The 16,878-nt window shown below is 43.8% G+C and overlaps 2 protein-coding genes across 5 annotated transcripts in view; both read right to left on the bottom strand.

Moving 5' to 3' along the window:
• Positions 1-2,715, bottom strand: part of LOC134141675 (golgin subfamily B member 1-like) — a 48,037-nt gene extending 45,322 nt beyond the window's left edge. For all 4 annotated transcript variants that reach the window (XM_062578035.1, XM_062578036.1, XM_062578037.1 and 1 more), the window contains exon 1: positions 2,648-2,715. The gene's annotated coding sequence lies outside the window, so the exon portion shown is untranslated. The remainder of the gene's footprint in view (positions 1-2,647) is intronic.
• A 5,791-nt stretch (positions 2,716-8,506) lies between these two features.
• On the bottom strand, positions 8,507-15,487 carry CD59 (CD59 molecule (CD59 blood group)). The gene is made up of 4 exons (XM_062576338.1): positions 15,409-15,487; positions 13,044-13,116; positions 12,282-12,383; positions 8,507-10,169 (listed from the first exon to the last, which is right to left on the bottom strand). Exons 2-4 carry the CDS (start codon positions 13,105-13,107, stop codon positions 9,976-9,978), a joined length of 360 nt encoding a protein of 119 aa, XP_062432322.1. The 5' UTR covers positions 13,108-13,116; positions 15,409-15,487; the 3' UTR covers positions 8,507-9,975.
• Positions 15,488-16,878: the final 1,391 nt, after the last annotated feature.

Genomic DNA, 16,878 nt, shown 5'->3' with positions numbered 1-16,878 from the left:
AATACAGACATTAAAGTGAAGCACTGAATTTGCTGCAGTTGCAATCTGAAAACTGGAATACTTCATTCAATCCCTTCTCCTTGCAGTACATCATTTAACAGCTTTTTTTTTTTTCTTTAGGTCACCTAATCACCACTTTCCCTCCTTTGGAGGCCTATTTCCGGGGCATAGCATTATCACTCATTCAGTGCAAGAGAAACCTCTTTAGCCTGGGGAAGAGAAGACTAAGGGGGGATCTCATCAATGTGTATAAGTACCTGAAGGGAGGGTGTCAAGGGGACGGGGACAAACTCTTTTCAGTTGCCCTGTGTGACAGGACAAGAGGCAATGGGCAGAAATTGAACCACAGGAAGTTCCACCTGAAGGTGAGGGGGAATTTCTTCCCTGTGAGAGTGACGGAGCACTGGCACAGGTTGCCCAGAGAGGTTGTAGAGTCTCCTTCTCCACAATATTCAAGGCCCACCTGGACGCAGCCCTGTCTAACATGCTCCGGGTGACCCTGCTTGAGCAGGGAGGTTGGACTAGATGATCTGCAGAGGTCCCTTCCAACCTTACTGATTCTATGAAACAGTGAGCCTCAAGGATCTACGGTTACTTTCTCTGAAGTTTTCTCAGTGATAGATAATTTGCCGTTTCCCAGCAAGTTCAAACTCCTCACCTTCATCTTCATGGTTCTACACTACCTCGTCACTGTAGTGATCTCACCCCACTCTTCCTCTTATATAATCTACTGTATCAGTATCATTGATTGCCATCCACTATGTGCTCATTTCCTTTAATCTCTTCTTCATTAAAGAGCAACAGGCAGGATACTCAAACCCTTCACAAACTGTGGGAGATGTAACAGGTCTGCTTAACTTCAGGGAAAAATTTCTCCTAATGCTTAAAATACAACTTTTGGTTCTTCTCACAATAGGCTGCTACCAAAATGAAAAGTCCCATATGCAGCAGTGCTTTCATATCCACCCATTCCCTTGTTCCAGCACTAGCCACAGACCAATACACCTTAAAGCATATGATCACATGTTCATCTGGGTAGTTTTCAGCCAGTTTGCTTCCCTGAATGGGACAACACAGGGCCCAGCACAAGGGCAATGATGAGTATCACAAAATGGTGGATGGGTGGGAGGACAAGACACATTTCAGCAGTACCTTACACTTATATGGTCACAGAAGCCCCCAGCTTGAGCATGAATAATCAACATGGTAAATTTCTGGGCCCTGTACAAGCATTTACCAAGATGACTTTCTGAACAGAGAAAGAGCTCACCAACTTCCACAGAACTACTCATATTTGCCTAACTTGCCCCTCATCTGTTCAAAATCATTCTGATATAAAAATAGCTTGAATGAGTAATCGTTTGAGTTCTCATTAGGAAGTCACTGCAACATTAAGGTAAGGTAGTGAAGCCAAGGTATGGCTTTTCCCCTTCCTTTCTAGAAATAAGGCCTATGAGAGGGATACACGGAGGCAGACCTCTCCTCCTACTATCAAGAATGGTAAGGGTAGTTCCCTTTCTCTTGTCTTCATGAGACTACAGCAGAAAAACAAATATTGGCACAGGTGTGTGTAAAAACTCAGATGAATGTTTTAGTACTTAAAGTCTATTTCCTGGAATAATTTTGTTTGAAACATGCAAGGCGAAAGAAATTTTAATATATTTATTTTCTCATCTTACATGCAGGAGACTTCTTCCATCCACAGATTTCCCTATTTGATAGCTTGCCAAGAAGCTGATTCTTTTGAAGAATTAAGCTAAACTTGTTCTCAAATGCTTTCAATCTCTATTACTTACAACCTCCTGGATAAGAATTGCACAAACATGACACGCAACGAAGAAGAAAATACACTGAAGGCATGTTAATCGGACTACGAGCAGTTTGTAAAATTAGTATAAATGCATGTTTATATAGCTGCTATGTCTCTTACGAACACTGTATTTTTAAATATTAAATATGCTTAAAATATTGATTATGCTTTCCCTTAAAAATAGAACTTCTCTTGCAGCACGTACTTTTTACTGCGCATCAGCAGAGAGATAAAGTATCAGCGCGCAGCCCGCGGCGCGGGGCAGGTGCCGGCGCGGCGCTCGCAGCTCCGTGCTCCGAGCTCCGGCCGGGGGGGCGGCACGGGCCCGCTCCGGCCGCTGGTTCTTGGGCGGAGAAGCCGCTCGTGACCCGAAAGGCGGGCAAGGAGCGGGACGCGCCGCGGGGACGCGGGGACGCGGCGCCCCCCGCCCGCCCCCCGCGGCCATCGCTGCGTCGCTACAGCGGCATTAATGTGCCGCCCACGAACGCAGACGAGAAAAGCCCCGGTCCGCTCTACCGCCGCCGGCGGGAGGGCTCCGCCAGCGCCGCTGCCCTCCCGCAGGCCCCAGCCCCGCCCGGCACCCGCACCGGGCCGCCGCCCAGGGACGCTCCCCGGGAGCGCGTCTCGCTCCGGCTTCGGCAGGCTCGAGGCGGGCGCAGAGCCGCCCCCGCGCCGCCCGCCCCGCCGCGAAGCGCTGCCAGGCCCCGGCGCCCCGCCGCCACCGCCAGGCCGCGCCGGCGCCGCGAGCGGCCGCGGGCCCGCAGGCCGCCCCCGCCCGCCGCGGGCCCTCCCGTCCCCGCGCCGCGCCCCCACCCCACCCCCCGGCGGCCCCCTCACCTGCGGGCCGGGCCGCGCCGCGGCGAGGGGCAGCCGGGCCCTACGCGGAGCAGCGGCCCCTCCCCGGCGCGGCCCGCGCAGCGCCCCCGGCCATGGCGGCGTCGCCCCGCCCCGGCGGAGCCGCGCAGCCGCCGCCGCCGCCCCCCGAGGGAGGCGCCGCCGCCGCCGCCTTCAGCGGCGTGTCCGGGCCGGCCGCGCCGCCGCCGCCGCCGCCGCTCTGCGGTACAACCCCGGCTTAACCAGCGTTACACTCAATTTGCTGTTCCGCTCTTCACGTTCATCCTCACAAACCTCTGGTTTTGCTCGTTTATTCTTTATTCCTGTCTTCATGAATTTTAACAGCATGCATAATTTAATTTCAGTTTGCAGTTAAGGTGTATGTAGAACTTTGTTAGATTTGGGTGTAGGGAAAAAAAAGAATATAGAAACTAAACAAACAAAGCAATGACTTTTCCAAAAGAAAAAGAGTCTGAAAGAGTTTGAAAATTGTTCATAATACTGCTTCCATGGTGGGTTTTGGTTTCTATGTAATTTCAGTGACTTCAATTAGTATATATGACAAGGTGAGGACAAAACGCAAGACTGGGCTTAAAGTCACTGACAGCTGCTAACTCCTGCATTCAGGCACTGAAATAGAGTTACTTTTTCATCTCTTCCACAAGCTATGGAAAAACAGACTGTACTCACTTTGCTTTATTTTTACACTTTCCAAGCACAAATGCAGTGCAATCCATTTGCTGTGAAGAATTCTGATGTCCCTTGAAGAAAGCCTGTGGTTAGCACCACTTCTAGAGGACAACTGAAATACAGGGTTAAAAACAATCCAGTGGAATTGTATGGAGTGAGGGGGCTGCTCCCGGACAGCCTGCAGTTACTTCCCTCAACTCGCTCACGGGCAGCAGTACTTAGCAAATAAAACACAGCAGGCAGTATTGTACTGTCTTTCCCTTCTCAAGCGTAGCATCTCAGCAGATGGGCTTCAGCAGGAAAAATGTGAGGGGAAAAAAAGCTTGACAATAAATTCAAAATTTTGTTTCATTCTCTGTACAACCTTATCCATTTGAAAATGCTTGTATTATGAATCTGACAGAGTCCTCCAATTGAAAATACAAGCTCTGTGTCATTAAAGGCTTGAAAAAAATCTCCTTTGGCCAAAATGACTCCTGCTGCCTCTCTCAACCTAAAAAGAAGAAAAAAGCAAGTCTTTCCCACATAGCAGTCCAGGCACACACTCCCAGCTTCAAAAGTTGTTGAGGCACAGCCCCACAATGAGCCCAAACCTCATCCTAGTTCTCCAGACTGAGCAGAAATCCAATGAAATTCCAGCTTCAAAGTCTTTCACTTCTCAGACCCTAATCATACCCTTATCCCTACCCTACAGCAGAGCACAGCAGGCCCTACCTGGCTTGGTGGGGACGTCCTGCACCAGACTTCGTTTTGCTGTGCACACTGGGAAGGACTCCAGTGAAATTCCAGCTCTGAAGGCCATCACTTCCCTAAATATAATACCCTCCCCCAAAACCTAACCCCACCCTGCAGCAGACAAGACCCGATTCAAGCCCCAAAGGTGTGTTAAGCCACAGCCCCATGCAAAGCCCAACTTTCATTTTAGTTCTCTGGGCTAGAGCAGGACACTACATGGATTCAAGTTCTCTGCAGGTCCTCACCTCTCTGCCCTTATCTCTAACCCTCACCCTTAGCTTACACCGAAGTAGACAAAACTTTTTCCCATTTCCACAGGTGTGTTGGGCTACAGAGATCTCATCAGTAGTAGCAGCAAACTGAATGCTAGTTTACAGTTGATCATGTAAAGCAAATAAAAACACAAGAAGTGTCATCCAAAGAAAAACTGGCCCCTGAAAGGATCAGTATTCAGTGGAACAAAAGTCTGGGCTGGACTGTGATGCTTGATTCTGAGCAGTGGCCTAATTTGAGGCCAGCAAGTAGAAAGGAAGCATTAAAAGACTAGGTAACGTAATGATCAAGGAAAGACTGAATGCATTGCTGGTGCTTTCCCAGCCTGAAGTATTCACATGGGAGAGAAATGTGACTGCAAAGAGGAAGAAAATATCTTCTGTATATATGTGACTGATAGTAACAGGCTTTAACTTTAGCGAGGAAGGTCAAGTTAGACATTAGGAAAAAGTGAATCACTGTAATAGACTGCCTATTCTAAGGCAACTTAACTAGTTCTTACCAATTCTAAGGAATTTTTTTCAGTGAAGATCTTCAGTGTTAGTGAATGTATAACTTTCTTGCTTTCAGGGAAAGGAATACATGGAAAGTCTTTTTTCTCTAAGGGAAGAACACAACAAAAACAACTTACAGCTTTATATGAGATAGAGCATATCCACATGTACAAAAGCAGGCTGTACATTCTGCATCTGAGAGCAGTCTTTGTACAATTTCATATTTTTACTTCTGTGATAGATTAGAAAATAAACTTCTCTGTGTGCAAACAGTAGCTTTCTAGCAGTATCTTGCTCACTATGGCTCCTAGTGTGACTCAGTTACAGTCCCAGCATTTCATAGATAAGCATCAGCTCATCCTATACTACATGGAATAGGTCCTTAATTTACAAGAGACTACAAAATTAAAATGACTGGAAAAGGGAAGGAAGAGAACAATCATACTTTAAAAGTGATTAGATTCAAGATGTGTTTGTCATTTTAATCACTTCAATCTTTTTCTGTACAACATTGCACATCCTGTCTTCATTCATTTCAAGATACAAGCTACAGTATATTATACAATGTTGAGTGTATTCTCATCCATGCCTTGGCTTCTAGATAATATGATAGCTGATGACTGGTATCTGAAGTTCTCTGAAAAGATATTAGCATCCCTGCAAATACTAACATGAGCATGAGATGAACTATAGCTACACAGTAACTGAAGCTGCTCTGGTCAGGGTTTACTTGGAATTGAAGTGTGACAGATTTCCCAGTATGACCAGCATCTATGCAGTTCTGTTGTCCATCTTTCCAGTTCACATCTGGCATCTTATTATCAAACATTATCTATTTATATCACAGGAGTACCTGTCATTTCAACTGAGGAATGCTGCACTACACACAGGAAGAGCACAGCCACAGCTATCAGGCAAGAATTTTAGCAGTGTGCAGCTGGGAGCTCCTACAGACTCTTTAGACTGAAATTCCCAACAATGTCATGACCACAGGCTTCACAGAACTGCATGCTTGAATGAAGTGCTCTTGTGAATACAAGGCTTTATTGAGAATTGTATAAACGAGAACAATGAGACTGTGTTATGGCCTCCAAAACACTGGTGGGCTAGCTACTGTTGCAATAACATGAAATGCCTGAAGGCATTTCAACATAACACAAACAAAGCTTGCATCCTTTAAGAGCAACCGAAATGGTTAAGCCAATAATCTAACTACTACGCTCACAAACTTGTCCTCCTAATTCATCCATTAGAGAACAAGGTGAACAGTTATGTTTGCACTGCTTCTGCTTGGACTGTAACCTTTCTGATTTTAACTACCTCCAGCAGTATTCTCTATAGGCCTGCTTGTTCTCAGTACCAGCCAAGAAGTAGCATTCTGAACAGCTGCCAGAAAGGAGAAAACAGAAATGAATGTTTCATTATCATCTTTGCCACCAAAATGGTTGAAGGAACTGTTTTATCAGGTACTAAACCAACAATATGCAGTGAGCCCATCCAGTAACACCAGTAACTATTGTTATAAATAACAGTTGAGAAAATTATCATATACATCAACCCTACTGTTACATAGAGAGGACAATCACTGATTTAGAACAGGGATGTATGTGAAAGTGGGTTTTCCAAAAATATGCTGCAAAGGTCCATGTTCAAAAAGGACAGCAAAGGCCTTAAGAGTACAGGAATAACACCAGGAGATATAAGGCTATACACACAAATAACCAATTACTTCTACATGATTTCATAACAACTTATTAAAGTTGCTTGTAATTCAGAGCAAAGATAAAACTGTCTTTAAAGCCTATGCAGGTCTAAAGCAAAAACAACTAGTTGCACTGGCACTTCAGAACTGGGTATATGGAACAGATCACTCTGATACCCTGTGCGATACTGCTGTCCATGTAGATACTGTCTTACTATCATTCAAAGGAATTGTATTAGATCTAAGGTTTTGCTGTTTGTTCTGGTTATTCACCTTTGAGGACTGGCTGTCAAATCTAGATACAACACAGCACTAGTGGGAGCAAAGCACTGTTTTTCAGTTCAGGCACTGAACTGTTCACTGAACTGAAAGTTCAGGCACTGTTCAACAGCTCTTCATGTAAGAAACGGCTCACCACACAAATTACACAGGCTTAGAAGACCCAGATATAAATCAAAACATGAGACCTTATATTACCTTTTACTTTGCTACATGTATTCTCTCCACAGGGATTGCACAGTGTTCTCACTGATGTTTACAAAGGAAGTAGCCTCCTGGAGCACAAGACACAAGGAGTCATTGCTCAAGATACTTCTAGGAAACGCAGGAGGAATAAACGAGACAGCATCTAACACTTTTTCTTATCTAATCTACCAGAACCACAAATATGAAAAACAGTTGCTCACAAACTGTTATCAAGCAGACAAAATACAGAGTTTGTTTTATGCTATAAAAAGCAAGAAATGTATTTTACATATACAGACCATCTAGCAACCAAACAGATTCAAGTACCAACCATCAAATGAAAGTCCAGGAGAGACACTGATTAAAAAGTAGCATAAATTAAATCACTGTTTCCACTACTTGTTAGACTGAGAATGCCTATTAAAAGGCTCAAAGCCTGTGAAAGAGGAGGCCAGTTTTCCAGTTGTCTGGCTCCACACATTTGAACTAAAATGCTTTTTATTTAGTTTTGCTATACGCTTAAAGCAAACCATTTCTATTATGATCACTCAGCTTGGGGAGCATCAAATATAGCTGTGTTCCCTCTTGAACAGATAACTTGAAATTAAAAATTTTCTGGGGGAAACAAACAAATCTTTCACTGAAGAAAATCTCATTAAGGTCTCAATAGTTAGGAAAATAATATGTAACAGCAGGAAGCTCAAGACAGGATTGTTCTGAGAGCAGCAAGACAGTTAGACAGCTGAGAACAGCTTTGAAATTCCAAGTTCATCTGGCCTGCTGTTCTCCTGCTCCAATCGCTGAACAAATATACTTGCTATTGCTATCACGTTTATAAAACCTATGCATAAAACTCTCAAATACCTATTACACAGCCTCTTTAGTGCCTAACTAACCTCACAGTAAGAAAGATTTTTTCCTTAATACAGAACCTGCACATGGTTGCTGCAAATTTGTTACCTCTGTGATTACCTTTAATACTGCCTTTTAATTATTGTAAAGTTTTTGACTTCCATTCTATACATTTCTGTTCTCCTTTATAAAATGTCACACCTCTTTGATCTTTTCTACACAGAAACTGCACCACTACCATAATAAGCACATTGCATTATATGCCTCTGCTGAGATATGACCCAGGCAGCCTTTGCTTTCCCAAAAGACAGGAAATCAGTATCTTCGGAGAGACACAACTCCCAAGTAAGAGATCTAGAGACCACATATTCTACTGTTTTCCCTCATTTTCATAGTGTTATCAGTTCACCTAGAGCAAGGTCACTAAAATTCAGTGTTTCCAAGCATAACAGCTCTCCCTAAAGCAAATAACCACTCTGCAAAAAGTAACTGGCTATATGTAGCAGCCATGTCCAGATAAAAAGTAAGAGAAACCTGACCTTCACTTCTGAGAGGTTTCAGATGGGAAATACAGATGTGTCTCAACATGCAAACAGCTAGAATTGCACTCAACTGTAAGTATCGTGCTGTTAAATAACCACACTTTCCACATTTCTTTTTCATATTTTTTATTAATTAAAGACATCACAACTTTCATTTTGAGTGATTAAACGGATTCCAGGATGTTCTTGTAGTGAAAGTAAGCTTAACTAAAAGATATATTACAGAATGGATTTGAAGCAACACAGCCCTATGCCCCCTGCCTGTGTCATGTCTGAGAGAGCTGATGTCACGGAAGCCAGGATAGCACAAGTGAGCTCCGAGGGGCGAAATGCCACTGGCAATGCGCCACTGCTCCTGCAGAGACAGGCAAGGGTTCTTCATGCCAAGAGCGCCAAGAGAGAGAAGGCGGATTTGTCATTAGACCTGATTGAAAGGGTCCCTAAGTACTGAAGTATCAAAGGTCTCTCTCCATCATTATGGGTCAGAACAATGTACAGAGTATTTGAACTCTAAAACTCTTACATATACAAACTGAGCATTTTTCTTCATGCTATATATATGCATCTGTATATATATGTGTAGATATTGTGTTGGCACTTACAGAGTTGCATAAAAGTCAAAATATAAAGTTCTGCAAGTTTTTGTTTAATATACTTATATAGAAGCTCTAAGAGTTAAGTTTATCTGTTTTGTTTTCAACAAAACCAATAGCTATCCACATGGGAAAATAAAACAGATGTGCCACTTAAATTCCTTAGCATTTTATAAACATTTTCAGTTATACCAAGAAATATTCAGTGCAAAGCACATGCTTAGCTGAAATCCTCAATAGGGGAGGAAATATAAACAAAACTGAAAAGAAAATTTTGTAAAAGAAGCTAGTTCAGTGTTATCTACATGCTCACAGAAATATAAAAAGAGGAAAAGTGTTCCTCACTTATAGCATTACTTAGCTTTTGGTTTAAGAACTTTAGATGCTTTCTCCAAAAACAACAGTACTTACAAGGCTCCATTATTCATTTGTGAAAAGGCGGAAAAAAAGTGATATTCTGTTAGGAGAAAAGAGTCTACATAACGTCAAACTAAATATTTCAGCACTTGCCCTGAACAGGGCAACAAGTTAATGCTTCAGACCAACACTACCCATGCTGAGGGCAAATCAACCACCCAATGTGCAACAACGTAGCATCCAAAACAAAAACAAATAAATAAATCTCAACCAAAAATAATTACAATTTACAAAATAAAAAGAAATTACATTTTTTCAGCACAAAACCAATAGTATTCCGTCTTCACTACATCTCCCACCCAAGTCTGCCCAGATTCTCCATAAGGTAACACTATTTCAGAACAACTTGATTTTCCCCATGCATAGAGCATGCCAGAATACCTGAATTCTCTGCATCTGATAACAGTATATGTCTCTTCCAGATCAATGCATACAGTAATTTAACAGGAAGAACCTTAAGAAAAATAATTCAACATTACAAGGTAGTATTCCACTCTACAGTTAGGAACTTAAAATGCAAGAATGTATATAACTTCAGCTTGAAAGTGCAGTATACAAGTCAGAGTTGTTAGAGAAGCATCCAGATCACAGTAATTACAGAGGCAATACTGAAAGCTGCTTTGTTAGCCACAGTAATTGGGCTCTTGTTGCACAAGTCTCGTTGACAGCAAAAGTAATCAAAATTATCCAACTGAAAGAATACAGCAATATCATTCACGTTGCACTGGGACATCTTCCAGCAGGAGAAAGTTCTCAATTTACCTATGAGACAAACAGATTAAGAGAATATTGAAAGTAGTATGTTTTTTGGTATGGAGAAAGAATCACAACCTAAACTGCCAAATACTTGCTTTAACTTCTTTTCATGTGTTTAGAAGCTTTCAAACTTGCTTTCACTGGGACTTTGGTAGTGCAAATAGCAACAGGAAACTGTGGTCTTGTCTTCACTGCACTCTCTTCTGGCTCTTATCCATACATAAAGAAATTCTGGTTCAAGTGAAGCAGCACTTCACACTCAAACCAAGGAACCCACCAGGAGAGAGGGTGGAGCTTTAATGTTACTATCCGTGGGGCTCCTGGCAGAGAGTGACAATGCATCGTCTGTCTCAACTTCTCCACTAATTCACACTGTGCAGCTCATGCATTGACCTGTAGCACTGGTGCTCATCTCTCACCCAGATTAGAGCAAGGCGAGTAACTCCTGCTAGTTTTTGTGCTGAAGGCAAGTCCAATCAGATCTGACTGGCTTTTTTTCCCCCCACATTAAATATATGGGAGAAGACAGAGCCTGAAGAGTAGGAGAATCCTTCCTCCCTTCTTCTCACTTATTTCACAAAACACGAGAAGTTAGCCCAGTCTGTCTCCCACTCATTCCTAGCTTGACACCTCAAGTACTTGACTCCTAACTCTGACAACAAACAACTACTGTAGACTGGAAAGCATTTGCTTTGTGCTCATTTCATCAAGTTTTAGGCTCAAGAGAAAAAGCAAGAGAAAAATGTCTTGAAGATGCCAGCGAGAGAGCAGTGTTCTGGTCCAGTAGTGCTAGAAGCCTCCTTCTTTGATGCCCAGGACAGTCCTTGCTAAAGTTTATGACTTGGCATGGACAAAGTCCCATCCCATACTTGTTCCTGTCATCCAAAAACTGCACAGCCAAATCTTTCTAGCACAGGGGGGAACCAAATGAAAAAGGAGACTCGGTTTACTCACTATTTCACTGTCAAGGGACCTGCACTAAGACAACAACTGCAGGAGTTGATCTAGTGCAGTACTCTAAGCTGGCAGAGACACTTAGGTATAGCTTGTGCTTATCTCCCTGCCAGACAGCCTGCTACCTATGACCATGAACAGCTTTATATACGAACTGCAAGATGCCAAGCTGTCATTTCACTTGGACAGTGAAGATAGTCCTTAAATTCAGAATCTCTTCCTTAAAAGAAAAAATTAAATCAAAAAGTTTTGTTGAGTACATCACAATCCAGAGAAAGTTAGTGAAGACTGCCATGTTTTAGCATCTACATTTCAAATAGTATGCAAAAACCCCAAACATAGAGTGATATAAATAAATACTTCATAGTTATAGAGGTAGAAATGGCCTTCAAATGGGGGTATTTATCTAGTGTTACATTAGCCTCATACTTATATTAAAATTATAAACTTCAGATCACATTTAACATCATATTCAGAAAAAGTTACTTCCTCTATACTGTTGTGACCCATTCCATTCTTGCCTCTTTAGAAACAGGGTGTCTAAAGTAACATGTATGTCAAACAAATTCAATATATTCCGAGTTCTTCTTGGTAAAATCTGTTTTTCCAATGAAACTCCTGTCACCTGGAGTAAAAAAGTCAAATGTTACTTAACTAGAGCAGTAACTCTAGTTATGCCCCAAATGCCCTTGGTAATCTTGCTGAAGTGCAGATGACTTCACTATCAGGAAAAAATAATTTGTTTTAGTCGTTTAAATTCATGGACTGTCTCCAGCTGCAAGCTTTTTTTTTTTTTTTTTTGAGTTACACATGCTTTATCTTTCTTTTTTTTTTTTCAGATGTAACAAATTAAGGCAACAATTTTGTCCTTTAAAATCAATGCTGTCTCCTGTTGTTTTCCAGATACCTTAGCTCGTTATTTTATCTGGATGTACAGATATCTGTGTATATATTTGTACAAATATAAATCACTGATAAATTATCATTATCAGTTGCTCAGAAGTCAAAATATATCCATTTACTATAAGCATGACCTTCAAAACTATTCACAACTTTCTTTAGAGTGAGGCTAAGAAATGCATATTACATTCAGATCAGAAGTGCACAGACAACGTAAACTGATACAACCACACTTGTTTTAGGACTGCAGGACAGTGTACATACCAAACTTCATCTGCAGGCAAGTATCTTCAGTAGATGAGCAAGTACTATTGGTCTTGCACAAGGTAGGACTGTTCTCACAGTGGTAGCATCTTAGGGTATAACCTAAGAAGACAGGGCATTATCATTGCCGAAGAATAAAGTACTAAAACATTAGCAGTATTAAAAGGAAGAAAAGGAAGAAACAGTATCTGCATCCAACTGTCACAAAACACACTCCTGGTTATTAAACTAAAGACTCAAGCTAAAATTTATCAGCTTTTTGTCAGTGTGTATACCAAGACCGACAATTTTGAAAGTAAGATTTTTCAAGTGCACAGTTACATCATTTCCAAAAACTTTTATGTTTATGTCCCTCCAGAAAACATTAAATTCCTTTTCTTCTTTTATCTCATCTTAAAAATTGCCTTTTTCAAAGGAATAGATAATGAGAGATACTTATCAGAATGTTTTTCACTTTTTATTTTATCCCAATTCTCTTTTGTGCTACACACCCATTTCCAGTTCATATATAAGAATCCAGCATTCTACCAGCAAAACAGAACACACTGTCTTTGGTCAGCACAGAAAACTGGGTTCAGAATGATGCTGCTTAATATAGCAACAATTAGCTACAGAAACTAAGCCCCACTTACCAGATCACTCTCATTCCAAAACATGGTACTAAATAATGCAGGCCTTTCTTGTTATTTTTCCTTCTCATGCTTCCCCCCTCACATACCTCTCCCTAACTTGACATCAGCAAAGAAACTCCATTATACTCACCAGAATTACAGAAAGCAACCAGAACAATGCAAGCAGTTATCAGGATGCAATTCATCTTGATCATGCTTCTTCCCTAATTGGAAAGTATAAATAGATTTAAAATGTTTATTATAGTTAAAGTCTACATAAAACTAGCAAAATACATGCTGAGGAATAAAAGTCTCAAGATCTGATTCAGCATGTAACTGAAGGCATTAGCCAGGAAAACTGCTGAGCTTCGAGCCTCTGGACAGGCTGTAGATCAAGCAATCTTTGTCCGATTATACCATTCAACAGGTCTAGCTAATTCAAACAGCTTCCCTGCACAAATACGTGTGAAATGTAACAAAAAGAGGTTATTTGGGTCCTGAATGCCTTTTCTTTTAAAGTAATTCACTAATAAATTGGCTTTTCTGGAGCCAGGCAGTACTCCGTACTTCTCTCTCACAGGTTTGTATGAGATCTATCTGTACTACATTTGCCCCTCCACTCCCCAAAATACACAGAAACGTTGACATACGCAATAACTTATCACATGAACTGTGTCATGGCTCAAGTTTTCCATGATTTCTCAAATGTGTAGGAAGAACAGGCTTTTCTTTTTATAGGGAAGGAAAAAAAAAAAAAAAAAAAAAAAAAAAAGGAAAGAGCTCCAAAGCAGAACTTGGAATTGTTAGATACAGGCTTCTACGCCCAGAGTCTACAAACAGGACTACCCACAACAGCATCTCCTGGAAACTTTCCTGCAATTGCAGAAAACAGGCTATTCAAATTAGATATGGAAGAGGAAGAAGAAGAGATAGAGACCACATTTGTGCTTGCAGGACATTATCACATGCATCTTCAAAAAAAGAAGCGAGGGCGTAAGTCCCAAAGAACTAAAGGAATTCAGAGAAGCTTCACTTATGGTGACTTGGCCCAGCTCAAGACTGCAGCAAAACATTTGCATCATCACTCTTGATCCTGTTGATACTGCTTGACTCTTTCTCTATACACAGTTAAGAACCTAGCGTGGCAGAGTATAATCACTTTGTGAGATATTTTTTTCCTCTCGGAAGACTGTAGACTTGAAAATAGGGTTTCATAATAAAACAATACCGAAATCTTTCTCAACCCCAGCCCTGCCACTTTCCTACTCATAAAAAGCAAACAAACCTCCCCTCAGTGAAAAAAACACTTTTCCCTTCTTTATGAAGCTGAAGAAAGTTAATGCGCAAGCCCGTATTTTTTCTGGAATGAACGACTCAGTGAGAAGCCTTCCAAGAGCCAACGCCTTAAGGCTCTCCCCACTATGGTGCCAACTCGCAGAAGTGCCCTTGGTCTCCTGATTAAAACAAGGGCCATTAGGAACAGCAGTAAGAATCTCTCTTCAAACCTCTCCATCTTACAGGAGCCCTCAGTAACACGCTGTCACCAGCAGAGCCCTGCAGAAAAACAAATTTGCCTTTGGCAAAACTAAGTGGAGACCAGAATAATGTAAGGCAGATTAATAAAAACCAGCAGTGTTAGTTCAGTTGTTTTGAGGATAGTAACTCTACTAACACCTCTGTTTTGGTGAAAGGAGTACTGCTCCCCCCCCCGCACGTTCCTGAACTTCGCAGAGATGAAACACCATTACATTTTAGGTTCCTCTCTTTCCTCCTCTCACTCTCCCCACCACTTTCATAGTCGGCAATTTACCGCATAGCTCAAGAGAAAAAGGCACCAAAACAAAGCATAGCAGAAAGTCTTTCGCAACCTGAATTTTCCAAATTACTATTTTAATTGCAGCATCTGACCAGCCTCACTAGCACGGCACGGGGCTACCGCATGGGTTGCGAGGCAGAGGCGGGCGAGCACAGAGGGGTCTCTCCGCTCCCCAGAGGGGGCTCCTCCCTCCCGGGGTTTCTGCACAAGAAAGGGGGCCCCGCACCAGGCTCCCCGCCGCTGCGCAGCCGGGGCATCTTCCCGGCTGCTCCCGCTTGCGCCGCGCCGTTCTCGGGGGTATTCCGTGGCCAGCACCGCCGGGCGGAGGCACCTGGCTCCCTGCCCTCGGCGGAGGGCGCTGCGCTGCGCCCAGCCCGCGCCCGCGCCGCGGGGGCCGCGCGGCGCTGGGGCAGCTCCGCGCTCGGGCTCGACGCCGGCCCCGCGGCGCACTGCGGCGCGGCCCCGCCGCGCTGAGTGAGGCCCGCGGGCGTCGCAGAAGCCCCACGAGGCTCAGCACAGCCTTCGCGCCCCGCCGCCCGGGCCGCCCCCGCGCCGGCGGCCATTTTCCCGCAGCAGGCAGACCCCGGCGCGGCGCGGCGCCAGCCCCCCGCGGGCACCGGCGCCCCCCGGCACCGGCGCCCCCCGCTCCGCCCCACCGCGGCAGGGGGGCGCCGCCGGGGCGCCGCGCCGCGCCCCTCACCTGCTCCGCGCACCCGCCGCCGCCGCGCCGACCAGCCCAAAACCGACTGCCAGGGGGGCGGTGGCGGCTCCCGCGGCCGCCCCGCCTCGGGGGCGGAGCGCGGCGCGGCGCCCGCGCCTGGCCCTGCCCCGCGGAGGGTCGGCGGCCGCGGGCAGGGCCTAGCGGAGCGCGGGCTGGGCCCGCAGGGAGCCGCAAGGAGCCTCGACAGCGGGTGCCAGCGGTACGTACCCGCCCCGCACCCCGTTACAAATATTGAAGACCAAGATTTATCTATGGCCTGGCCAGAGGTAAAAAAACAATCTGAAAAGCAAAAAGCACGTTAAAACTCGAGTAAACAAAAAGCCTGTGTGATTGTGTGTGACCCAAGAGATACCATAGGAGAATCCATCAATACTCTTTATTTAAAAACTGTGTATATAATTCAGTTAGTAACCTTTTCAAGGAGGAACTCAAAAGGAGGAACTTAAGTGTTCTGTCATGGTTAAAGTTGCCTCTGTTACCTCTTCTCCTAGCTGTTAGCATTATGTTAATGCTATTTCCACACCACAATCGCAAGTTTCTACCTTACATACGTTGCACAGATGATGAAAAATCACTTTAAACAGTAACAGGAATAAACCTGGCACTAGAATAACTTAAACATTTTTTTTCCTCCCAGCGAGTGCTCAGGCTAGGGGTAAGCTCAAAGGTTGAAGAAGCTGTCACCTGCAGTAGCACCAGCTAGCACACCACTTGTTTGTGCGCTTTGGTAACCCAGGCACAGTGAGGAAACAGTGGCTGAAGGTCCCTGCTGCTAAACTACTGTGTTGGCAGAACCCCACAACAGGGTCTGCAAAGACTATATATAGAGGGCCTGTTTAGGCCTTTCCCCCTCCACCACAACCAAGTCTCACTTAATTAAATATTTCACAGAATCAGTAAGGTTGGAAGGGACTTCTGGAGATCATCTGGTCCACCCCCCGACTCAAGCAGGGTCACCTACAGCATGTTAGACAGGGTTGCATCCAGGCAGGTTTTGAAGATCTCCAGAGAAGGAGACTCCACAACCTCTCTGGGCAATCAGGGCATCTTCCCAGCTGCTCCCACTTGTGCCACGTCGTTTTCTGGGCTATTCCACAGCCAGCAACTACCAGGCAGAGACACCTTGTATTTACATAAAATCAGTTATTTTTCAACTGTAAGTTGAATTTACAGATGTTCAGCAAGGCTTATCCTTTGACAGGAAAAGTCCTACTTAAAAGTCAGACTCTTAAAACCTTAGAAGCAGCTGCTAACAGAACTTCAGGCCGGATCTGAAGGATGGTCACTGAACAAAGGGGACAGCACAGTTCATGTATCTATCAGTACACATACTCAACACATCCTTGCTGCATTAATAAGAGCACGGGTGAAGTGCTGCCTTCTTCAGTAGGATCTTGATAGTTGTCTCTTTCTCTGTGTTTCCTACTGACAATTTCTACAGTCCAGCAG

This window comes from Rhea pennata, chromosome 5, assembly GCF_028389875.1.
Source record: "Rhea pennata isolate bPtePen1 chromosome 5, bPtePen1.pri, whole genome shotgun sequence".
Lineage (NCBI taxonomy): Eukaryota > Metazoa > Chordata > Aves > Rheiformes > Rheidae > Rhea > Rhea pennata.
This window is presented reverse-complemented; position numbering and strand designations above follow the sequence as displayed.

Coding starts and splice junctions, on each gene's coding strand:
- CD59 (XM_062576338.1), bottom strand. CDS start 13,107: ATGATCAAGATGAATTGCATCCTGATAACTGCTTGCATTGTTCTGGTT. Junction 12,384..13,043: donor GGTTGCTTTCTGTAATTCTG/GTGAGTATAATG, acceptor CTGTCTTCTTAG/GTTATACCCTAAGATGCTAC. Junction 10,170..12,281: donor TTGCCTGCAGATGAAGTTTG/GTATGTACACTG, acceptor TTTGTCTCATAG/GTAAATTGAGAACTTTCTCC.